This window comes from Ahaetulla prasina, chromosome 16 (assembly GCF_028640845.1).
Source record: "Ahaetulla prasina isolate Xishuangbanna chromosome 16, ASM2864084v1, whole genome shotgun sequence".
Classification (NCBI taxonomy): Eukaryota; Metazoa; Chordata; class Lepidosauria; order Squamata; family Colubridae; genus Ahaetulla; species Ahaetulla prasina.
In genome coordinates, this window is record NC_080554.1 from 12768656 (window position 1) to 12794097 (window position 25442).

Consider the following 25442-nt stretch of genomic DNA (forward strand, 5'->3'; position numbering starts at 1 on the left):
AGGGTAGGGGTGGGGGGGTAGCGGTTGTCATCAATGAGAGTCTGGAACTGAGGGAGGTCGCTGTCCTGCAGCTAGCCGGTTGTGAAACCCTCCTAGTGAGGTGGGGCTGTGGGGTGCAGGTGGGCTTGCTGATTGCGTACCTGGCTCCTTGCTACATGACGGCAATCCTGCCCGAGCTGCTGGAGATGATAGCCGGGACAGTGGTTGAGACCCCCAGACTTATGGTTATGGGGGACTTCAACTTGCCGTCGGCGGGCGAATCGTCAACGGCAGCTCGGGAGTTCATGGTTTTCATGGCGGCCTTGGACCTGACCCAGGTAGTTAATGTCCCCACCCACTTCGAGGGTAACACACTGGACTTGATTTTTGTCTCGGGACAGTGGCTAAATGATCTGGAGTTAGGGGAATTAATATCCCAACCCCTGTCATGGTCAGATCATTTACTCCTTCAGCTAGACTTTCGAACCGCTACACCTCACCATAGGGAGACGGAACCGGTTCAATGGTTCCGTCCCAGGCTCCTAATGGACCCAGAGAGGTTTCTGACGGAGCTTGGGCCATTTCCGAGGGACTTAGCCCACGGCTCGGCCGAGGATCTGGCGGCCACCTGGGAGGAGGCGGTGGCTGGTGCCTTAGACCGCATCGTGCCTTTGCGGCTTCTGACCCGGTGACGAACTCGACCAGCTCCTTGGTATAACGAGGAGCTGAGAGAGATGAAGCGCCGGAAAAGAAGCCTAGAGAGCACTTGGAGGTCCATCCGCTCCGAACCTGACCGAACACTAGCGAGGTCATATATTCAGATCTAACATAACTATTTCTCCGCACTCATCACATCGGCAGATAATCGCCCAGCTACCCTGTTTAGGATGACCCGCTCCCTGCTTACGCAGGAGGCTCGGGAGGACCCCTTACAGGGATGTGCTGAGGATTTTGTACAGTATCTGTCTGATAAAATCGCTCAGATTCGGGATGGCTTGGACACTGATTGGATAGATCCGGGTGGGATGGCGGGGACGAGTCTTGAGAGTGTTATCTGGGCTGAGTTCGATCCTGTGACTCCCGATGACATGGACAGGTTGTTGAGTAGGTTGAATCCCACCACGTTTATTGGACCCGTGTCCCTCCTGGATGGTACTGGCCACATGAGAGGTTACACGAGGCTGGCTCCTGGGAGTTACCAACGCTTCTTTGTTGGAGGGTGTTTTCCCCGCCGCCTTGAAAGAGGCGGTGGTGAGGCCCCTCCTCAAGAAGCCCTCCCTGGACCCAGCTGTATTGGCAAACTATCATCCAGTCTCCAACCTTCGATTTCTGGCGAAGGTTGTTGAGAGTGTGGTGGCATATCAGCTTCCTCAATACCTGGAGGAAACTGTCTATCTAGACCCGTTCCAGTCCGGTTTCAGACCCGGATACAGCACCGAGACGGCTTTGGTCGCGTTGGTGGATGACCTCTGGAGGGCTCGGGACAGGGGTTGTTCCTCTGTCCTGGTTCTGTTAGATCTCTCGGCGGCTTTTGATACCATCGACCATGGTATCCTGCTGCGGCGGTTAGAGGGATTGGGGGTGGGAGGCACCGTTTATCAGTGGTTCTCCTCCTATCTCTCTGACCATTCGCAGACAGTGTTGGCAGGAGGGCAGAGGTCGGCCCCAAGGCGCCTCACTTGTGGGGTGTCTCAGGGGTCTTTTCTCTCGCCTCTCCTGTTCAACATCTATATGAAGCCGCTGGGTGAGGTTATCCGTGGTTTCAGGGTGGATTATCATCTGTACACTGATGATACTCAGCTGTACATTTCCACCCCGAACCACCCCAACAAAGCCGTTGAGGTGATGGGCCGGTGTCTTGAGGCCGTGCGGGTCTGGATTGGGAGGAACAGGCTCCGACTCAACCCTTCCAAGACAGAGTGGCTGTGGGTTCCGGCGTCCCGGTACAGTCAGCTTACACCATTGCTGACTGTGTGTGTGTGTGGGGGAAGTACTGACTCCCAGGGGAGGAGTGCGCAACTTAGGCGTTCTCCTGGGCGATCGGCTGTCCTTAGAGGAACATTTGACAGCCGTCTCTAGGGGAGCATTTTATCAGGTTCACCTGATTCACCAGTTGCTCCCCTTCCTTGACCGGGATGCCTTAAGCACGGTCATTCACGCCCTCGTCACTTCCCGCCTGGACTATTGCAATGCTCTCTACATGGGGCTCCCCTTGAAGAGCACCAGGAGGCTCCAGCTAGTCCAGAATGCGGCCGCGCGGGTGATAGAGGGAGCACCGCGTTGCTCCCACATAACACCCACCCTGCGCGGCCTACACTGGCTGCCGGTGGCCTTCCGGGTGCAATTCAAGGTTCTGGTCACCATCTTTAAAGCGCTCCATGGCTTAGGACCAGGGTATCTATGAGACCACCTTCTGCCGCCGATAGCCTCCCAACGACCTGTGCGCTCCCACAGAGTGGGCCTCCTCCGGGTGCCGTCGACCAAGCAATGTAGGTTGGCGACCCCCAGGGGGAGGGCCTTCTCTGTGGCAGCACCGGCCTTGTGGAACGAGCTTCCTCCGGGGTTACGACAACTCCCCGACCTCTGGGCCTTCAGACGTGAACTGAAGACTTTATTATTTCAGCGAGCTGGACTAGCCTAAGAATAAATATTTTAGTTAAATTTTAAATGGATTTTTAACCGGTCTTTACCGTTTTAGTGATTGGCTATTATAATATTTAGTTTTAATTGGGTTTTATATTGTTATTTATTATATTGTTTTATTTTAATATGGCTGTGAACCGCCCTGAGTCCTGCGGGAGAAGGTGCGGTATAAAAGTTTGATTAATAAATAAATAAATAAATCTCTCTCCCCCTTTCTTTCTCTCTCTCGCTCCCACACTTTCTCTCTCTCCTCTCATGGGCCAGCCAGTGTCTTGGGGCTGAGAGGAAGTCAAGCGTCTCCCCGAGAGACTAAGGTGCAGGAGCACCAACAAGGGCCGGAAGAAACAGCCGCGAGATCTGGCTCCCACTCTGGAATATGGAGCGAATCTCCATTCCCCACCCTCCCTTGCCAGGCGAGGACAGCCACTGGTGGATTCAGCCGACAGGAAGCTACAGCAGGGGGAAGAAACAGCCCACGGTTCCTGCCACTGTTGCTTCGGCCCGCCTGCACCCGCCATCCCCCCCTTGCACCATTACCTCATTCTAGACGGCAAGGACTGCGCTGCAAAGTTTCAAATTGCCCAAATCTCCCTCAATAGCGGAGATTTACAGCCCCACCATGAGCTGCCTGGCCAGTCCCGTCTTCCAGAGCTCTAGTCACAGGACTGGCCATTGCTTATCCCAGAGCAGCTCCTCCACCTGGGGGCACCACGGACCACCAACATTTTCTTACAGACCACCAGTGGTCCATGGACCACTGATTGGTGACCACTGGTATAGGACATCAGGAAGGGCAAGCAGTAAAAATGGAAGTGAAACCTTCTAAGCATCATATATATTATTAAAGAGCACCTGTTATTTCAGATCCATCATGACAGCGCCTGTTAGCGGGCATCCACTCACCTGCTGCTCACCATATCCCTCACCTTGTTGTGTCCCTGCCGCATCCCCAGCCGTCCATTAAAATGAATAGGACGGTCGGTGAGTCAACAGTGGGTGAGAGAAGGAGCCACTGCAGGACAGAGATGACAGTTGCTCTTTAAAAATTATGATATAAATCTTTTTAAATCGCCTTTTTACTAGTGATTTATATAATGATTTAAATTGTGATTTAAATCAACCTGATTTAAATCAAATCCACCCTGGAAGAAATCACCTTGCTCAGTTACAGTTATATCAGAAACATGGACAGTAATATCCCATAATAATATCACAATGAGCCTTGCATTAAGAGAACGTTCACATGGGAAATGGCATCATGAGTCACGAAAGACTGTTGCGAAAAGATATAATTTCAGCCAGTTAAAACATCTCTTATGTACAATTGAAAAAGTCCTTTATTATTCAGCCTGGGAAAGTCTCTTATTTGATAGTTATTATTTACCCTTCTTAATATCTTCTTTAATTAACCTTCATATTGGAATTATTATAATTATGAATAGCATTATTCTGTTGCTTTGTATATACACTGAGTGCTTGTGCACCGCAACAAATTCCTAGCATGTCTATTCACACTTGGTCAAATTAAACATGCAATTCAATTCAATTCCTAAGATACACTCTGGGATGCCTCATACTCAGGCATGTTTATCATTTTTCTCCCACATGAATTCTTTGGTGTCGATGGAGGCCTCTACGCTCAGTATAGCTCTTTCCACACTCAAGGCATTTATGAGATTTCTCTCCGGAATGGATTCTTTGATGCAGTGAAAGTTTTCCTCTCTGACTGAAGCTCTTTCTGCACTCCAGACATTTATATGGTTTCTCCCTTGAGTGGATTCTTTGATGTCTGTCAAGGTGTCCTCTCTGACTGAAACACTTTCCACAATCGAGGCATTTATGTGGTTTTTCTCCTGTGTGGATTCTTTGATGTCGACGGAGGTGTCCACCCCCAGTAAACCTCTTTCCACACTCCAGGCATTTGTAGGGTTTTTCTCCTGTGTGGATCCTTTGATGTATACCAAGACTTCCCCTTTGACTGAAGCTCTTTCCACACTCCAGGCATATATTTGGCTTGTGGATTCTTAGATGTTTTTCAAGGATTTGAATTGTTTTGAAGGATTTTTCACATTCCCCACATTCATACTCTTCTTGTAAATGGACTCTTTGATGTCTATAAAGATGTCCCCTCTGGCTGAAGCTCCTTCCACACTCCAGGCATTTGTGAGGTTTTTCTCCTGAGTGAATGCTTAGATGTCTTTGAAGATAGCGATTTCTTTTGAAAGATTTTTCACATTCTGGGCATTTATATATTTTTTCTACTGAGTGGATTCTGTCATGTATATCAAAGTTGCTCCAATGATTGAAGCTCTTTCCATACTCCAGGCATTTAAATGGTTTCTCTAACGAGTGGAGTCTTACATGTTTTTCAAGGATTTGAATTGTTTTGAAAGGTTTTTCACATTCCCAGCATTGGTACTGGTTTTCTAAATGGAGTCTTTGATGTGAATAAAGATGTCCACTCTGAGTGAAGCTTTTTCCACATTCCAGGCATTTATAAGGTTTTTCTCCAGTGTGGATCCTTAGATGTTGATTAAGATTTCCTCTTCCACTGAAGTTCTTTCCACACTCGAGGCATTTATGTTGGTTTGCAACTGAATGGATCCTTAGATGGTTTTCAAGAGCTCCTTTTGTTCTGAAGGTTTTCTCACATTCGGGGCACTGATGTTCCTTTCCTCCCTCCTGGATCCTTGGGGGCCTCCCGGGTCTTCCCAAGGAGCCTCCGCCCTCCAGGACCGTCTCGGGGTCTCCGCCCGTTTCATGACGTTTTTCTCCTGTGTGGATCCTTTGATGTCTATAAAGGTTGCTGCTCCAATTGAAGCTCTTTCCACACTCCAGGCATTTATGTGGTTTTTCTCCTGAGTGGATCCTTAGATGGCTTTGAAGATGCTGATTTCTTTTGAAGCATTTTTCACATTCTGAGCATTTATACGGTTTTTCTCCTGTATGGATTCTTTGATGTACATAAAGGTTGCTGCTCCAACTGAAGCTCTTTCCACACTCCAGGCATTTATGAGGCTTTTCTCCTGTGTGGATCCTAAGATGGCTCTGAAGATGATTTCTCTTGAAGGATTTTCCACATTCCGGGCACTGATGTTCCTTTCCTCCCTCCTGGATTCTTTGCGGCCTCCCAGGTCTTCCCAAGGAGCCTCCGCCCTCCAGGACCGTCTCGGGGTCTCCGCCCGTTTCCTCCTCCCCGCATCGCCCTCCAGGCAGCCGCCTTTCCCGGGCTCCCCCTGGGCTCATCCCTCCGGCAGCCCCGGAGCCCCCCGGCCTTTCCCCGCCGTCTCCCGGGGAAGCCGCGCCGGGACCGGGCAGGGCTGCTCCGCGGGGCCCGCTCTCCTCCTCCTCCTCCTCTCGGGCAGCGCTTCCTTCCTTCCCCCGCCGGGCTCCTCCGTCCTCCTGCAGGGGAGAGAGAGAGAGAGGCGGGTCACGGCTGCGTCCCCTTCCCCGCAGGGGAGGCCCAGGCCGAAGCCTCCATCTCAAGTGGATCCGAAAGAGACCCTCCCGGACTGCGACTCCCAGCATCCCCTGCGCCAAACCTGTATCCTCCCGGATTCTCTGTCGCCGATTCCGCTCCCTCGTTGCCCGTTTTCCTTCCGGAAGTGGAGACTTCACGCCCTTTTCTGTAGAAGCTCCGCCTCTTCCTTCGGAGGGACCGCCCCAAGGCGTCCTCCTGCCGATCGCCCCCTCCCCAGCGCGACCAATGGCGCCTGCGCGGTGAGGAGCGGAGAAGGTACGGCTAATATTAGTGGTCCGGTCTTTCCTCCCGCCTCCCCCATTGAGGCAGGCGGAGGTCAGGGGCTCCTCTGGGGCTGCGACCTTATAGCAGCCTATAAATCCATTTGAGTCCAGTGATTAAGGCTCCGGGGTGGAAAGCAAGAGTTCAAGTGTGGGACAGCTCCCCTTTCAATCCAGCCCACCTCACAGGGTTGTTGTTGGGGGAAGAGAGGAGGAAGGTCTGTTGGATGCGAGGGGGGCTCCTCGGGGATCTCGGGGCTTGTTTTCTTGCAGACGTTTCATTACACAAATTAGTTACCTTCATCATTGCTAGAAGGGGGAGGGGCTCAGAGAGCTCCAAAGACCCCTCAGTTCAACCCCTTTATTGTGTTGCATATGCTCTCTACCTTATTCGTAAAAATAATAAAGGCAGGATCCAAATAAATGAATAAACTCGCTATATGTGCCTCTTAAGTGTGTTTTTAAATAGCAACTACATGGCCTCTATTTGATTCAGGAAAATTCTTCTTCCTCCATGTAAGAATTCTAAATTCATGCAAAAAAACAGACCATCTCCAGTTAAAGAGGACCTAAGGATGAGAACAAGAAGACATTACTGTTGGAAAAAGGGAGCATGGAATCATTCAATTCTAACAGGATCCAAGTTGGATTCTTTCTGGGTGTCTTTAAACTGCTGGATCCCTCAACATTTGGAACTTGGCCAAAAGAGGGTCATGTGCTTTGGGGGTTCAGCATCATTAAGCTATGCAACATTTTGTTTTGGCAGAAGTTGTTCAAGGGAGACAGGATTCTTTTTCTCTCCTGGATTGCTGTATTACTTTGATATTCAGAAAAAGGTGTCACCTAAGCAGAAATAATGGAGGGAGCTCACCTGGGATGATGGAACAAAACATTACTACATTAATGTGTGGAGCTTCCCTTGAGGGAGGCAGTCTACATCCACAATCTGCCTCTTGAGAGAAATGGGCAGCTTTAGTAATTGGTTTGCTGGCCTCCTACAGACATTTGCCTGGCATTGGAGCAGGTAGAAAAGGTGGAGCAGGTGAGGTTTGATAGGCACCTGTCATCTCTTTGGGAATTCTGATGGCTTTATGACCTCACCCATGCAGGTTAAACTGCCAGTTACTGTCAGTTATCGGAGTGAAGATGCCTTCCAAGAGGCAGGTTAGTTTCAGAAGGGCTCCAGGGCTCTGGGAAATCTTCCCTCTATTTGCAGCCCATTTATTCCAAGAGTGAAAATGCCCATTTGGCCTCTTTTAGGAAAGGGAAGCAGGGAGAAAATGAGAATACCCAGCTCTTTTTCCTGTTTCTTTTAATTATTGGTTGATCGTTTTAAATCAAGGGTCTCCAACCTTGGCAACTTTAAGCCTGGCGGACTTCAGCTCCCAGAATTCCCCAGCCAGCTTTTCTGGGAGTTGAAGTCCGCCAGGCTTAAAGTTGCCAAGTTGGAGACCCTTATTTTAAATCATGTCTTAATCTCCAAACTCAGACACCAAGTTTGGTGTGGAACTATAAAGAACTTGATTACCAAAATTTGAGACTGTTATCTTGGCGCACCTTAAAAAATATAGATCATCAAGTAATTCAAGCAAAGTAAAATTATTAATGTTTTTTAAGAGGATACAGAAAAAAAAGATACATATATTCAGTGTCAGTAAAGAAATGATGAAACGATAAAATGCACTGATTGTGAAGTTTAAACAACAGAAAACTTTGTTTCTAGATAACATTCCACAAGTGACAAATTTATGGGTTGCATTAGACTTTCCCAGCTGGGTTTATGTCTTTCTTGAAAGTTGAAGATGCATTCAAAGACTTTCAGAATACTTTGGTTCTCACATAGCAAATAAAGAGCCTTAGTCAAGAAGGGAAAAACATGCATTAACCTTAAAAAAGAGGCTAGACTGCCATGTTAAAAGGGCTATTATGACATTTCAAATTAGTGATGGCTAAAATGTGAGGCAACAGGATCACACAGTCCGTTTAACTAGCTGTGAATGAACTTGCTAGACTTTGCCTCAGTCTTCTCTGTTCTACGCCTTTTCTCAAGGGCTTTTCTTGCTGAGGGAGGGGAGATGGGGGTGTGGAGGCTGTTTATATAGGACATCTGTGAGCTGATGTTCAAAGTCATCCAAAGGAAACAACTTATCCAGTGCAGGATACTAATCATTACATATAGCAAAGGAGAAGGAACAATTATTTGCATCACCCAGGCAGGTGGGAAGCCAAATGGGTATTTTCACCCATGGAATACAATTCTGATAAATTGGCTGCAAATAGAGGGAAGATTTCCCAGAGCCCAGGAGCCCTTCTGAAACCAACTTGCCTCTTGGAAGCCATCTTCACTCCGATAACTAACAGTAACTGGCAGTTTAGCCTGCATGGGTGAGGTCATAAAGCCATCAGAATTCCCTAAGAGATGACAGGCCTCCCTTGGCATCCTACCAAAGCTCACCTTTTCCACATACACCAATGCCTGGCAAATGTCTGAAGGAGGCAACCAAACCAAACACTAAAGCTGCTCAGATTTTTGTATGTAGACTGCCTCTGTCAAGGGAAGCTCCCCTCATTAATGTAGCACTGGATGAACTTCCGATGACATTCCCTTTGTGTTGCCATGCTGTTTTGTGTTGTGCCATCATCCCAGGTGAGCTTCCTCTATTATTTCTGCTTAGGTGAGGCACCTTTTTCTGAATCCCAAAGTAATCCAGGACCAAAAATCCTGTCTCCCTTGAAGAACTTCTGCAAAAACAATACTGCATAACTTAATGGTGCTGAATCCCCAAAGCACATGACCCTCTTTTGACCAAGTTCCAACTGTTGAGGGATCCAGCAGTTAAAGGGACCCAGAAAGAAACCAACTTGGATCATATCAAAATTGCATGATTTCCTAGTTTCCAACAATAATGTGTTGGAATGAGAGGAAATTCACTAGAAGTAACCATTGGCAGGACGTTCTGACCTTCCAGTCCCCTTTAACTGGTGCTGGTCTGCTTTTGTGCATGAATTCCAAATTCTTATATCTAGGAAGAATTGTCCTGCATGAAATAGACTCCATGTAATTGCTATTTAAAAACACACTTAGGAGGCACATATAGCTTATTTATTTACTTATTTGGATCCTGCCTTTATTATTTTTACAAAAAAGGCAGAGAACATATGCAACACAATTATGGAGAATATTTGTAGCTCAGGACTGAACTAACAAAAGTGCCTACCGTTCCTGTCCTATTGTTCTCTTCATTATAATATTATATGCATACTTTTACTTATACTTTTACTTATATATACTGTTTCTCTCAATGATGAGTTATTTTTATGTTGATGATTGTATATACTGTTGTGACAAAAATAAATAAATAAAAAAAAAACTGAGGCGTCTTTGGAGCTCTCTGAGCCCCTCTCCCTTCTAGCAATGATGAAAGTAGCTAGTTTGTGTAATGAAACGTCTGCAAGAAAACAAGCCCCGAGAGAACCAAGAAGCCCCACTTGCATCCAACAGACCTTCCTCCTCTTCCCCCAACAACAACCCTGTGAGGTGGGCTGGATTGAAAGGGGAGCTGTCCCACACTTGAACTCAGGGTCTCTTGGTTTCTCCCTGAGCCTTAATCACTAGACCCAAATGGCTTTATAGGCTGCTATAAAGTCGCAGCCCCAGAGGAGCCCCCGACCTCCGGCTCCCTTAATACGGGGGAGGGGGAGAGAAGACTGGACCCCAAAGTTCAAAGGGAGCAGCCCCCACGACTGCTTCATCCGCGCGCCTCACCGCGCAGGCGCCATCTGGGTGATTGAAGGAAGGCGGACTCTGATTGGTCACTGTCGGGAGGGCGGCGATTAGCAGGAGGACCCTTGGGGCGGATCCTCTGAGAGAAGGGCATGAAGTCTCCACTTCCGGAAACAAAACGGGCAACGAGGGAGCTGCCTGAATCCATGACAGAGGAGCCCGAATGATGCAGGTTTGGCGCAGGGGATGCCGGGAGTCACAATCGGAAAGGGTCTCTTTCTGGTCCGCAAGATGCGGAGGCTTCGGCTTGGGCCTCCCCTGCGGGGAAGGCGACGCAGCCGTGACCCGCCTCTCTCTCTCTCTCTCCCCTGCAGGAGGACGGAGGAGCCCGGCGCGGGAAGGAAGGCAGCGCCGCCCGAGAGGAGGAGGAGGAGAGCGGGCCCCCCGGAGCAGCCCTGCCCGGTCCCGGCGCGGCTTCCCCGGGAGACGGCGGGGAAAGGCCGGGGGGCTCCGGGGCTGCCGGAGGGATGAGCCCAGGGGGAGCCCGGGAAAGGCGGCTGCCTGGAGGGCGATGCGGGGAGGAGGAAACGGGCGGAGACTCCTTCGGAAGACCCAGAAATCCCCGAAGGATCCAGGAGGGAGGAAAGGAACATCAGTGCCTGGAATGTGGAAAAACATTCAATACAAATGAACATCTTCAAAGCCATCTAAAGATCCACTCTGGAGACAAACCATTTAAATGCCTGGAGTGTGGAAAGAGCTTCCAATATAGGAGCAGCTTTAGTAGACATCAAGGAAGCCACTCAGGAGAAAATCCTCATAAATACCTGGGGGGCGGAGGGTCCTTTGCAAGACCCAGGAATCCCCAAAGGATCCGGGTGGGAGGAAAGAAATATCAGTGCCTGAAATGTAAAAAATCCTTCAAAAGAAATGGAGATCTTCAAAGGCATCTAAGGATCCACTCAGGAGAAAAGAAATATGGATGCCCGGAATGTGAAAAATCTTTCAAAAAAAATAGAGAACTTGAAGACCATCTAAGAATCCACACAGGAGAGAAACCATTTACATGCTTTGAGTGTGGAAAGAGCTTCCGTCATAGAGGAAACCTTTATAGACATCAAAGGATCCATTTCATAGTGAAACCGAATAAATGCCTGGAGTGTGGAAAGAACTTCCATCATAGGGGAAACCTTTATAGACATCAAAGGATCCATTTGATAGAGAAACCAAATAAATGCCTGGAGGGCGAAGAGTCCTTCGGAAGACCCGGAAATCCTCAAAGGATCCCTGTGGGAAGAAAGAAATATCAGTGTCCGGAATGTGAAAAATCCTTCAAAAGAAATGACCTCCTTCAAAGGCATCTATGTATCCACTCAGGAGAAAAGAAATACGAATGCCCAGAATGTGAAAAATTCTTCAAAAGAAATGACCATCTTCAAAGGCATCTAAGACTCCACTCAGGAGAAAAACCTCACAAATGCCTGGAGTGTAGAAAGAGCTTCAGTCAGAGGGGAAGTCTTTATAGACATCAAAGAGTCCATTTACAAGAAGAGTATGAATGTGAGGAATGTGAAAAATCCTTCAAAACAATTCAAATCCTTGAAAAACATCTAAGAATTCACAAGCCGAATATATGCCTGGAGTGTGGAAAGTGCTTCAGTCAAAGGGGAAGTCTTGATACCCATCAAAGGATCCACACAGGAGAAAAACCCTACAAATGCCTGGAGTGTGGAAAGAGCTTCACTAATGGTTCAAACCTCCGTCGACATCAAAGAATCCACACAGGAGAAAAACCCTACAAATGCCTGGAGTGTGGAAAGAGCTTCACTAATGGTTCAAACCTCCGTCGACATCAAAGAATCCACACAGGAGAAAAACCACATAAATGCCTTGAATGTGGAAAGTGTTTCAGTACGAGAGGAATTCTGTATGGACATCAAATCATTCATACAGGAGAAAAACCACACAAATGTCTGCAGTGTGGAAAGAGCTTCAGTCGGAGAGGACACCTTGACGGACATCAAAGAATCCACTCAGGAGAAAAACCCTATAAGTGCCTGGAGTGTGGAAAGAGCTTTATTGAGCGTAGTAGCCTGCGTCAACATAAAAGGATCCACACAGGAGAAAAACCACATAAATGTCTGCATTGTGCAAAGAGCTTCAGTCGGAGAGGACACCTTGACAGACATCAAAGAATCCACTCAAGGGAGAAACCATATAAATGTCTGGAGTGCGGAAAGAGCTTCAGTCAGAGAGGAAAACTTTCACTGCACCAAACAATCCATTCAGGAGAAAAACCACATAAATGCCTTGAGTGTGGAAAGAGCTATACTCAGCGTAGGGGCCTCCATCAACACCAAAGAATTCATGTGGGAGAAAAATGATAAACATGCCTGAGTATGAGACGTCCTAGAGTGTATCTCAGGAATTGAATTGAATTGAATTGCATATTTAATTTGGCCAAGTGTGAATAGACACGCTAGGAATTCATCTCACCTGCACAAGTTCTCAATGTACATACAAAGCAACAGAATAATGATATTCATGATAATTATAATAATTCCAATAATAGAGTTGAATAAAGAAGATATTTAGAAGGGTAAATAATAACTGCCAAATAAGGGACTTTCCCAGGTTGATTAATAAAGGACTTTTTCAATTGTATATAAGAGATGTTTCAACTGGCCTAAATTGTACCTTTTCACAAAATACTTTAGTGACTCATGATGCCATTTCCCATTTGAACGTTCTTTTAATGCAAGGCTCATTATGATATTATGGGCTGTTACTGTCCATGTCAATGATGTAACTAACTGAGCAGGATGATTTCTTCCAGAATGGATTTGATTTAAGTCATGTCGATTTAAATCATTATATAAATCACTATTAAGAAGACTTGATTTAAATCAACTTTTTATATTATAATTTTTAAAGACCAAATGTAATCTCTGTCCTGCAGTGGCTCCTCCGCTTACCAACTGTTGACTCACCGACCGTCCTATTAATTTTAATGGGATGGCTGGTGATGCGGCAGGGACACAACAAGGTGAGGGACATGGTGGGCAGCAGGTGAGTGGATGCCCGCTAAGAGGCGCTGCTGCTGTGATGGATCTGGAATGACAGGTACTCTTTAATATTTTATTTATAAGCTGCTTAGAAGATTTCACTTCCGTTTTTACTGCTTGCCTTTCCTCCTCACACTTAAGAGCCTGGTGGTACTGATGCATTTCTGTCCAAACAATCATACAGTTTGTAGTCTACATAGATTTGCAAAACAGTGGGATGAAGGAATATTCCTGAAATTTGCTTTATGATTTATCTCATGGTTACTGTGAAATTGTGTGAATGTATCAATGCAGTGCATGTTATCTCGGCTTGCAGAGCTTCGATTCAATGAATGAGTTTACCAGAAATTTAAATATTGCAGAAAATACAGCTTCACGCTACATAACTAAGCTCCATTTCATGCTGAATAAACTATTGGCTGTACACCGCCCTGAGTCCTTCGGGAGAAGGGCGGTATAAAAATTTAATAAAATAAATAAATAAAATAAATTATTAAGGCATCTTAAATAGAAGATCTTTATCTTTAGATAGATTTTTACCCCTAAAGCATTTTATTAAACGCAACTCAGCTGGGATCGTCAGAGGAGCTTTTTAAAAGCATTTTTTACAACTTCTTCGGCTGAAGAGGTTGTAGAAAAAATGCTTTTAAAAGTTTAAAAAAAAAGTTGGCCACGCCCACCCAGTCACATTACCCCACCACCACCAAGCCACGCCCATAGAACCGGTAGTAACAAATTTTATATTTCACCATTGGTGTGTGTGAGCTGCTAAAGTGGGGCTGGCTGACTTAATCCTGCTTACTGTCTCTGGGATGTATTTTGCGGTTATCATTCATGACAGTTGGATCTATTGCCCCCAAACTGTACAGGTAGCATTGAGCCAAAAATTTCTGTTGTTGACAGCTGCTGTAACCCCATTTTTTGCCATAATTGTCAGGTCATATCCTACAGTTGTGAAGTGAGTTGTGAAGTTGTTGTGTGAATCCTCCAATGACTTTGCGGGACACCAGCTGGAAAGGTTACAAATGATGACGTGACCCTGGCACAGCGCAGCCATCATAAAAACTTGCCAGTGGCTAAGCGCCTGAATTTTGACCACATGACCACGGGGGTGCTGGAACGGTCGTGAAAATTGGTCATGTAGCTTTTTTCAGTGGTGCTATAAAGCGGGATTTGATACCACGCGACTGTTACACGAAGGAATTGCTTGCCTGGCTTACCAGTTTTTAAATGGATGTTAGAATCACTAAGCAAATAGTTGTAAGTCAAGGACTATCTGTACAGTGCTTTAAAAATACTCCAAAATTGCCTGCAAGTTGGAACCCACGGAGGCCAAACATTTTCCTGCAACAACTCTGCAAAAGTAGCCCAGTTTGGTAGAAAAGCTGTTCAGCTGTTCAAACTGTTTCCAGCTAGCATTTTTACTCAATCCCCAAACCTTGGAGGTTTATCTGTGTCCTCAGGGTCACCTGAGTGGTGCAAATGGTTCTTGCAGGTTTCCCCCCCCCCTCTGGAAATCCATTCCTGCTGCCATCCAAAGGGTGTTCAGCAGGGGTGAAATGCTCCCGGTTCGGACCGGATCACGCGATCCGGTAGCAATGGTGGCGGGTGGTTCGGAGAACTGGTAGTAAAAATCCGTGATCCCCCCGACCCTGCTGAGTTGTGCCATCATCAGAGGTGTTTTTTTTTACTTTTAAAAGCATTTTTTCTTCAGCTGAAAAAATGCTTTTAAAAATAAAAAAAAAAGCCTTTGAGGATCGCGTGGCTGAGCTGGGATCATCAGAACTCTTTAAACTCTTTTTTTAACAACAACAAAAAAAGGTTTTTCTTTTGACAATCCCAGCTGAGTTGCCTGATCACCAGAACCTTTAAAAAACATGTTTTCTACAAGCTCTTCGGCCGAAGAGGTTGTTAAAACAATCCTTTTAAGAGGTTTTGGCGATCAGGCAACTTCAGCTGGGATCGTCAGAGGAGCCCTTTAAAAGCTTTTTTTCCTCTGGCAATCCCAGCTGAATTGCCTGATCATCACAGACTTAAATCATTTTTTTACAACCTCTTACAACGGCCCCCACCCATGCCTATCCAATTGCCTGTCCCCACTTCCTTAATTGCTGCTTCTTTCGGGCTCGCTAAGCCTTGCTTTGCTTCGGCTGCTGCAATCAGTTGCATCAGCTAGCAACTGAATCTGCCTGCCTGCAATCCATCTCCTCGGTGAGCAACTCAATCTGCCTTTACTGGCTGAGGAACTCTGGGAGTTGAAGTCCACAAACCTTAAAAGTTACTAAGGTTGGAGACCCCTGATCTTAAAAATATAAATAAAATACTAAAATAAAATATTTGTGCAGCTTTCTGAGGTTTGGTGTTTCTGTAGTGTTTCACTCTAACTGCACAAAAACACAAAATCTCACAAAGCTGTATGTGGCATTTTGTGTGTGTGTGTGAGTGAGTCAGTTGCGTTGTGTTTATGTAAAGTGTGAAAGTTGGTTTTTGAGCTTTTTGTGGCTGTGTGAGGTTTCTGCTTGTTGCAGGGGCCATTTTGGGTGAAGTGCAGCTGCTTTTACATTGTGAGTCAGTTGTGTGTGTGTGTGTGTGTGTGTGTGTGTGTGTGTGTAAAGCATGAAAGTTGGTTTTTGATACGTCATTGTTTTGTATACTTTATTATTTTTTATTATTTATTGTTATTGGCCATGCCCACCCAGTCATCTGATTAAGCCACACCCACTAATTAAGCCACACCCACAGAAGCAGTAGGGAAAAATTTTTAGATTTCACCCCTGGTGTTCAGCCGAAATTGCATGGCTAAACGTCTGTAGAGATTCTCCGTCATCCGGGTCAGGGTTGTCCCCAAACGTGCTTTATTCAAGAGGCAACTGCACTTTCTGTTTTTTTCTTTTGAAGGCGTTTCGCTTCTCATCCAAGAAACTTCTTCCGCTCCAACTGGAGATGTCACAACTGAAGAAGCTTCTTGGATGAGAAGTGAAACATCTTCAGAGAAAACTAAATGTCAGCCTCCGCTTCTATATTGCTTGCTTGCTTGCTACGGCTGCCATTGTAACGGGGAGGGGGAGGGAGTTGCCTTGGTTATGGAGGAAGGGGGGAAGTGAGCTGGTGGAGATGTCTTGTAACAGGGAGTAAATTGGAGGAATTTTCCCTCAGCATTTTCTCTGCAGCTGGGAGGCGTGCTGATAACCAGTCAAGGTCAACCGTCCAGGCATATCAGAAGGATGGGGCCATCTGAAGCTGCACCCCACATGACCCCCTGGAGGATTGTGGAGTGGATAATCCTGATGACCCTGGTTTTGGGGACGTTTCCTATATGTGATTTTCGAGCTTATTGCCTCAGACCTTGCTTTTCTTTGATTGCATTCAAGTTCATACTCAGTAAAAAATACCTTTCTCTATGAAAATGGAGTTTTCGGGGTTTTTTCTTTCTTGAGTACTGAAAGGAGGCCTACCTGATACCAAATGAAGTCCATCTGCCTCTTGAAAACGCACCTTTGGCATAAGGCCTCCTGTCTGAGCAGGGGGTTGGACTAGAACAGTGGTCACCAACTGTGGTCCACGAGAAAATTTTGGTGGTCCACAGAAAAATTATTTGCATTTTTTATATTGCACTAAATCAGGGGTCTTCTAAATACGGCCTCTGGGATGGATACGTGCCATGGACGTTTGTGTTGCTGCAGAGAGTCTCCTCTTTTGGGGGTCTTTTCATGCGGGTCGGAGGGGGGGCAGAAATTCCAACGTGGGGTCTGCTTTGGCCTCCTGGTGCAGGGCTTTGGACGAAGGCTGGAGGGAAGCGCCCCTGGTGGTGAAGAGCCGGAGGGACTGCCTCATGGCCTGGAACTGGCCTTGAGCCTCATCTCAGCCCTTGAGCCTCCAGGCGCCGGTACCTGGCCTTGTACTCCTGCAGGTCTTCCCTCTGCTTGGAAAGCCTATGCTCCTAGTCCTCAGTGAGGTGCTTCTGCTGAGCCTCCTCAGCCAGATCCAATTTGAACTGAGCTGTTTTGCCAACTCTTTCTCGTGGTGGCTGCTTAGCTCCAACAACTGCTTCCTGTTGGGGCCCTAAGGAGCCTGGATGTGGAGGTGAGGAGGGGCCGGCAAGGCACGTGAGTGACATCAAGTTGGCCTTGCCCACACTGTCATATGACCACCTAGCCATACCCACCCAGCCGGTCATTAAGCAGATCATATTAGTGGTCCGCAGGATTTAAAATTATGAAGTTAGTGGTCCTGAGGTCCGAAATGTTGATGACCCCTGGCCTAGAAGACCTCCAAGGTCCCTTCCAGCTCGGTTGTTCTTATTCTGTTAATTGAGAAGGGAACTTCCTACCAGGGGTGAAATGCTCCCGGATCAGACCGGATTGCACGATCCGGTAGTGATCGGGGGTGGGTGAGTCGTCAATTTGGTAGCGATGGCAGAGCAAAGCTCCACCCACCCGCCCGGGTGTCATTACTTCCTGGTTTTATAAAAAGTAATGCTTTTTTTACCTTCTGCGCATGTGCAAGTTTTGTGCAGCGCTTACACTTCCAAACCGGTAAGGAAGGTAAGTAGATTTCAGCCCTTACATAGATCTAAGAACCTTGAGAACCTCACCGGACTCCAGCATCAGATTACCTCAGGTCTTCAGTGCAAAATGAGAACACTAAAATGTCAAATATGGGGCTGTCGCCTGCCTGGGTGCCCCTCAAGACCTCCCTGCAACCTTGCCTAGGGAGGGACCCTGGATGGGGGGAAGTTGCAACCTGAGAAGAGCCCCTCAATCTCTGCCTGCCTGAATGTGGGGTAGTGATGGTGTGTGTAGAAGACCGGACCCCAAAGATCAAAGGGAGGGCCCCCCCCCGCCTCTCCTCCCCTTGGGGCTTGTGCAGCTGCCCTCTGGCGGCTTGAAGGAAGGCTGATGAACAGAAAGAAAATTTAAATTTTTTAAAAATCAAATTTATTTTAATAAAATGCTTTTGGGGTAAATATCTACCTAAAGATATTTTTCTATTTAAGATGCCTTAATAATGTATTTTATTCAGCATGAAATGGAGCTTAGTTATGTAGCGTGAAGTTGTATTTTCTGCAATATTTAAATTTCTGGTAAACTCATTCACTGAATCCAAGCTCTGCAAACTGAGATAATATGCACTGCATTGATACATTCACACAATTTCACAGTAAGCATGAGATAAATCATAAAGCAAATTTCAGGAATATTCCTTTATCCCATTGTTTTGCAAATCTAAATCAAACTGTATGATTGTTTGAAGAGAAATGGATCTATACCACCAGGCTCCAAGTGTGAGGAGAAAAGGTAAGCGACACCTGGACTAGATTACCTACAACAGGGGTCACCAACCTTTCGGACCTCAGGGATCACTAAATCCATAATTTTAAATCCCACGGACCACTAATATCTGCCTAATGATCGGCTGGGTGGGTGTGGCTATGTGGTCATGTGACTGGGTGGGCGTGGCCAAGTTGATGGCACTCACGTTGAGGGGCACCTTGCTAGCCTCTACTCTCCCCTCCCCTCCCCTCCCAGCCACTCCTCATCTCCCACCCAGGCTCCTTAGGGCCCCAACAGGAAGCAGTTGCTGGAGCTAAGCACCCGCCATGAGAAAAAATTGGTAAAAGAGCTCAGTTCAAATTGGATCTGACCGAGAAGGAGGCTCAACAGAAGCACCTCACTGAGGACTACAAGCATAGGCTTTCCAAGCAGAGGGAAGAGCTGCAGGAGTGCAAGGCCAGGTACCGGTGCCTGGAGGATCAGCAGGCTGAGATGGTCAGCCAGTTCCAGGCCATGAGGCAGTCCCACTGGAACGAGGCCCTCCGGTTCTTTGCCACCAGCAGCACTTCCCTCCAGCCTTCGCCCAAAGCTCGGTCCCAGGAGGCTGAAGCAGACCCCAAGTCACAAAAAGATCCCAAAGGGGGAGAATCTCTGCAGCAACACAAACGTTCATTGCACGTATCCAGCCCAGGGGGCGTAGTTTGAGGACCCCTGATTTAGTGCAATATAAAAAAATACAAATATTTTTTCTGGGAACCACCAGAATTTTCTTGTGGACCACCGGTGGTCCACGGACCACCAGCTGGTGACCACTGACCTACAAGTTTCCTTCCAACTCTGTTAATATCTAGGCTGCCAGCTTCTCTGAGCCTTCCTTCATGTCCTGTGCTGGGATGTTGTTGCACAACTGCAACACAACTTTCTAGGAGAGGCAGCAGCGACTTGGCCAAGAAGACTCCTTGTGATTGATAGATGCAAATTCCTTTTCTTGGAAAAAAGGAGACACTTGTGGTCCACCAATAGCCTGTGGGGCTGGTAGCAGAGTCGGACAGTGAAAAGGCTGGGGAGGACAATGGGTCAGTCCTGGAGTCCAGGGGAGGCCCAGACGATGGCTCTGCATTGGAGGCAGAGATTAGGCCAGGGCCATCTGGGAGCAATGTGCAGACTCCAGAACCTCCAGAGGCGGACAGCAGAGAGGCAGAGGAGCAGGAGGAGCCTGTTCCTAGTGCACGCATGCGAAGAGCTGCTGGAAGGCAAGAGCAGCTGAAGCAAAAAGGACGACTCGGGAATAAGGCCAGGAGATGATTGGCTCCGATAAGGCTTAAAAGAGCAGCAACAGCTCTTGGGCTCTTTGTAGGAAAGCAACGTTTTCAAAGGAAGGAAAATCTGGGAAGGGAAGAAAGGGAAAATTATGAGACAGGGAGGGTCTGAGGGAAGTTCTACTTGGCCACCACAGCTCCCCCCAACAGGAGTGACGATGAGCTGGCCACACCCACCCCAGAAACACCCACCTGCCCCACTCCACCCTCGCAGGTCAAACACAACCCTGATGCCACCCTGAATTAAATCGCTGAACGAGACACCACTGAACAAGATGAACCTTTTGTTCATCATTTAGCTAATCATTTAGCTGATGAACAGAAAGCATAGTAATGGGGGATTTTCACTATCCTAACAACTGGGGAACACCTAGTCTCTGCACCTAGTGGGAGATCAAACAGGTCCCTAATGAGTCTTATTCATTTGAAACATTCTTATAACTGCCCAGCTTTCAATCATGTACAGCTTCCCAAAAGCTGTTTTAAAAACTATACAACAGATTAAAACATAAAACTTTGAAAACATTGAAAATAAAAACAAAAGCCGGGCACCAATCCAGCCGACTTCTCATTGTCTGATCTCCCAGCGCCTGGGGAAAAGCCAGGTGTTTAAGGCTAAAAGGGTGGAGGCCCTCTGAGAATCTGGCTAGTATCTCACAGTTTTGTTGGCCTTAAGACAGTCTCTTGTAGCGGTGTCTGCTGGAAGACAAGGGGACTATTCAGGAAGCCAATTGACTAGAGTTTCAGATATCTGGGGATGGTCTTACATGGTATGGACATTTGGAAACCCCACATAGAATATATCAAACAATGGCAGGGAGAAGCTCTTTCATACCCACAACAATAAAGGGCAAATTAACCCTAGATTCAGCCACAGCACACTTGCTTCAATGAGGATCTGAGTGGGATGACCACTTAAAGACAATTTATTAGAATATTGTAGCAAAGAGATTTCCCTCAATGAAAAGGAGGAATCCAGGACACAGAATCGGGTTTCATTTTATACTCCATACAGTAGAAAAAGTACAAGAGTTGATTACATAGAAGAAATCATCCAGTTCAGTTACAGTTACAATTAATCAGAGACATGGACAGTAACATCTCATATTAAGCATAACCACTGAAATGAGCTTTGCATTAAAAAGAGAACGTTCAAATGGAAAATGGCATCATGAGTCATGTCTTATGAAAAGGTACAATTTAGGCCAGCTGAAACATCTTGCATGTACAATTGAAAAAATCCTTTATTATTCAGCCTGAGAAAGTCTCCTATTTGGCAGTTATTATTTACCCTGAAAAGGGTGGCTCAGGGGCTAGGACGCTGAGCTTGTCAATCGAAAGGTCGACAGCTCGGCGGTTCAAATCCCTAGTGTTGCCATGTAACGGGGTGAGCTCCTGTTACTTGTCCCAGCTTCTGCCAACCTAGCAGTTTCGAAAGCACGTAAAAATGCAAGTAGAAAAAATAGGGACCACCTTTGGTGGGAAGGTAACAGTGTTCCGTGCACCTTTGGCGTTGAATCATGCCAGCCACATGACCACGGAGACGTCTTCGGACACGCTGGCTCTTCGGCTTTGAAACAGAGATGAGCACCGCCCCCTAGAGTCGGCAACGACTAGCACATATGTGCAAGGGGAACCTTTACCTTTACCTTATTTACCCTTATTATCTTGTTTACTCATTTGGAGTAAAAATAAATAATTCCTCTTATTGGAATTATAATTATCATGAATATGCACTAAGTGAATTCCTAGTATGTCTATTCATACTTGGCCAAATTAAATATACAGTTCAATTCAATTCCTGAGATACACTGTGACCTAAGGTCTTTTCACACTCAAGGCACATATATAAATTTTCTCCCACGTGAATTCTTTGGTTTTGACAGAAGCTACTACGCTCAATAAAGCTCTTTCCACACTGAAGGCATTGGTTTTTCTCCTGTGTGGATTCTCTGATGTTTATAAAAGTTTCCACTGTGATTGAATTTCTTTTCATAGATCAGGAATTTATCTGGTTCCTCTAATGAATGGATTTTTTATGCCTATTAAGGCTTCTCTCATATCTGAAAATCTTTCCACATGCCAGGCATTTATATGGTTCCCCCCCTGAATGGATCCTTTGATGTACATAAAGGCTGTTGCTCCGACTGAAGCTCTTTCCACACTCCAGGCACTTATAACGTTTTTCTCCAGAATGGATTCTTTGATGTATATAAAGGCTGCTCCTCCGACTGAAGCTCTTTCCACACTCCAGGCATTTATGAGGTTTCTCTCCGGAGTGGCTTCTTAGATGACATTCAAGATGGCAATTTCTTTTGAAAGATTTTTCACATTCCGGGCACTGATATTTCCTTTCTCCTGTGTGGATTGTTATATGCCTTTGAAGATCTCCATTTTTTTGGAAGGATTTTTCACATTCAGGGCATTTGTGCCTCCTTCCTCTCCTGTGGATCCCTCCACCCTCCAGGCATTTATTTGATTTCTCTCTCCAATGGAGCCTTTGATGTTTATAAAGGCTTCCCCTTTGACTGAATCTCTTTCCACACTCCAGGCATTCATATGGCTTCTCTCCAAAGTGGATCTTTTGATGTCTATAAAGGTTGCTGCTCCAACTGAAGCTCTTTCCACATTCAAGGCATTTATATGGTTTTTCTCCTGTGTGGGTCCTTTGATGTTTATAAAAGCTGGTCCTCCAAGTGAAGCTCCTTCCACACTCAAAGCATGTATAAGGTTTCTCTCCCGTGTGGATCCTTAGATGCCTTTGAAGATGATCACTTCTTTTGAAAGATTTTTCACATTCCGGGCATTGGTATTTTTTTTCTCCCGAGTGGATTCTTTCATGTATATCAAAGTTGCTCCAATGACTGAAGCTCTTTCCACATTCCAAGCATTTAAATGGTTTCTCTAACAAGTGCATTCTTACATGTTTTTCGAGGATTTGAATTGTTTTGAAGGATTTTTCACATTCCCAACATTGGTGCTGGTTTTCTAAATGGAGCCTTTGATGTGAATAAAGATTTCCCCTTTGACAGAAGCTCTTTCCACACTCCATGCACTTATGAGGTTTTTCTCCCGCGTGGATCCTTTGATGTACATAAAGGCTGCTGCTCCAACTGAAGCTCTTTCCACACTCAAAGCATTTATAAGGTTTTTCTCCCGAGTGGATCCTTTGATGTTTATAAAGGCTGCTGCTCCAACTGAAGCTCTTTCCACACTCAAAGCATTTATGACGTTTTTCTCCCGAGTGGATCCTTTGATGCCTTTGAAGATGTCCATTTGTTGTAAAAGATTTTCCACATTCCGGGCATTCGTATTTCTTCTCTCCTGTGGATCCTTAAATGCCTTTGAAGATGATCACTTCTTTTGAAAGATTTTTCACATTCTGGGCATTGGTATTTTTTTTCTCCCGAGTGGATTCTTTCATGTATATCAAAGTTGCTCCAATGACTGAAGCTCTTTCCACATTCCAGGCATTTAAATGGTTTCTCTAACGAGTGCATTCTTACATGTTTTTCGAGGATTTGAATTGTTTTGAAGGATTTTTCACATTCCCAACATTGGTGCTGGTTTTCTAAATGGAGCCTTTGATGTGAATAAAGATTTCCCCTTTGACAGAAGCTCTTTCCACACTCCATGCACTTATGAGGTTTCTCCCCTGAGTGGATCCTTTGATGTCTATAAAGGGTGCTGCTATCAGTGAAGCTCTTTCCACATTCAAGGCATTTATAGAGTTTTTCTCCCGTGTGGATCCTTTGATGTTTATAAAGGGTGCTGGTCTGACTGAAGCTCTTTCCACACTCAAAGCATTTATAAGGTTTTTCTCCCGAGTGGATCCTTAGATGCCTTTGAAGATGTCCATTTGTTGTAAAAGATTTTCCACATTCCGGGCATTCGTATTTCTTCTCTCCTGTGGATCCTTAGATGCCTTTGAAGATGATCACTTCTTTTGAAAGATTTTTCACATTCCGGGCATTGGTATTTTTTTTCTCCCGAGTGGATTCTTTCATGTATATCAAAGTTGCTCCAATGACTGAAGCTCTTTCCACATTCCAAGCATTTAAATGGTTTCTCTAACAAGTGCATTCTTACATGTTTTTCGAGGATTTGAATTGTTTTGAAGGATTTTTCACATTCCCAACATTGGTGCTGGTTTTCTAAATGGAGCCTTTGATGTGAATAAAGATTTCCCCTTTGACAGAAGCTCTTTCCACACTCCATGCACTTATGAGGTTTCTCTCCAGAGTGGATCCTTTGATGTCTATAAAGGGTGCTGCTATCAGTGAAGCTCTTTCCACATTCAAGGCATTTATAGAGTTTTTCTCCCGTGTGGATCCTTTGATGTTTATAAAGGGTGCTGGTCTGACTGAAGCTCTTTCCACACTCAAAGCATTTATGAGGTTTTTCTCCCGAGTGGATCCTTAGATGCCTTTGAAGATGTCCATTTGTTGTAAAAGATTTTCCACATTCCGGGCATTCGTATTTCTTCTCTCCTGTGTGGATTCTTAAGTGGTTTTCCAGATGGTCATTTCTTTTGAAGGACTTTCCACATTCTGGGCACTGAACTTCCTTTCCTCCCTCCTGGATCCTTGGGGGATTTCTGGGTCTTCCGAAGGAGCCTCCGCCCTCCAGGACCGTCTCGGGGTCTCCGCCCGTTTCCTCCTCCCCGCATCGCCCTCCAGGCAGCCGCCTTTCCCGGGCTCCCCCTGGGCTCATCCCTCCGGCAGCCCCGGAGCCCCCCGGCCTTTCCCCGCCGTCTCCCGGGGAAGCCGCGCCGGGACCGGGCAGGGCTGCTCCGCGGGGCCCGCTCTCCTCCTCCTCCTCCTCTCGGGCGGCGCTTCCTTCCTTCCCCCGCCGGGCTCCTCCGTCCTCCTGCAGGGGAGAGAGAGAGAGAGGCGGGTCACGGCTGCGTCCCCTTCCCCGCAGGGGAGGCCCAGGCCGAAGCCTCCGCCTCTCACGGGCCTTCCGGACATGCTCGAGGCGGACACGGCCTCCTCCTTCCAAGCGCTCCGTCTCCCTCCCCGCCCGCAAAACTAGGCCTCGGGCTCCCAGGCCTGCCTTCTCCGGAGAGGCCCTCCCGGACTGCGACTCCCAGCATTCCCTGCGCCAAACCTGCATCATCCGGGCTTTTTCGTCGCCGATTCAGGCCGATTCCCTCGTTGCCCGTTTTATTTCCGGAAGTGGAGGCTTCGCGCCCTTTTTTATCCAGAAATTCCGCTTCTTCCTTCGGAGGGACCGCCCCAAGTGGTCTTCCTGCCAATCGCTGCCTTGCCCATAGCGAGCAATCAGTGTCTTTCTTCCTTCAACCAGCCAGATGGCGCCTGCGCGGTGCCGAGGGTTGTTATGGCCCTGCGCGGAGGTGGGACTCTCTTTGATCTTTGGGGTCTTTTGAGGCAGACGGAGGTCAGGGGCTCTTCTGGGGCTCCGACCTTATAGCAGCCTATAAAGGGGAGCCAGTTTGGTCCGGTGATTAAGGCAGAAGGGTAGAAAGCAAGAGACCTTGAATTCAAGTGGGGGACAGCCGCTCTTTCAGTCCAGCCCACCTCACAGGGTTGTTGTTGGGGGAAGAGAGGAATGCGTGGTCTCATTCCTAGCTAACGTCACCGGAGCGGGGGCCTTAGGGAGCTGAAAAGACCACTCAATTCAACCCTAAGCTAGAAATACGCTTTTATTTTGTTGGAAACGAAGGAGAATATCTCCC

The 25442-nt window shown here is 46.7% G+C and overlaps 3 protein-coding genes across 3 annotated transcripts; 1 reads left to right on the forward strand and 2 right to left on the reverse strand.

Moving 5' to 3' along the window:
• Positions 1-3108: 3108 nt before the first annotated feature.
• LOC131186012 (zinc finger protein 420-like) lies at positions 3109-6235 on the reverse strand. The gene is made up of 2 exons (XM_058159186.1): positions 6165-6235; positions 3109-6024 (listed from the first exon to the last, which is right to left on the reverse strand). The coding sequence occupies exon 2, from the start codon at positions 5866-5868 to the stop codon at positions 4213-4215; it is 1656 nt and encodes a 551-aa protein (XP_058015169.1). The 5' UTR covers positions 5869-6024; positions 6165-6235; the 3' UTR covers positions 3109-4212.
• A 3821-nt stretch (positions 6236-10056) lies between these two features.
• LOC131186168 (zinc finger protein 345-like) lies at positions 10057-16728 on the forward strand. Its single transcript, XM_058159496.1, has 2 exons — positions 10057-10319; positions 10462-16728. Exons 1-2 carry the CDS (start codon positions 10311-10313, stop codon positions 12469-12471), a joined length of 2019 nt encoding a protein of 672 aa, XP_058015479.1. The 5' UTR covers positions 10057-10310; the 3' UTR covers positions 12472-16728.
• Positions 16729-21764: 5036 nt separating this feature from the next.
• On the reverse strand, positions 21765-25020 carry LOC131186224 (zinc finger protein 345-like). Its single transcript, XM_058159577.1, has 4 exons — positions 24854-25020; positions 23625-24613; positions 23251-23578; positions 21765-22364 (listed from the first exon to the last, which is right to left on the reverse strand). Exons 1-4 carry the CDS (start codon positions 24860-24862, stop codon positions 21765-21767), a joined length of 1926 nt encoding a protein of 641 aa, XP_058015560.1. The 5' UTR covers positions 24863-25020.
• Positions 25021-25442: the final 422 nt, after the last annotated feature.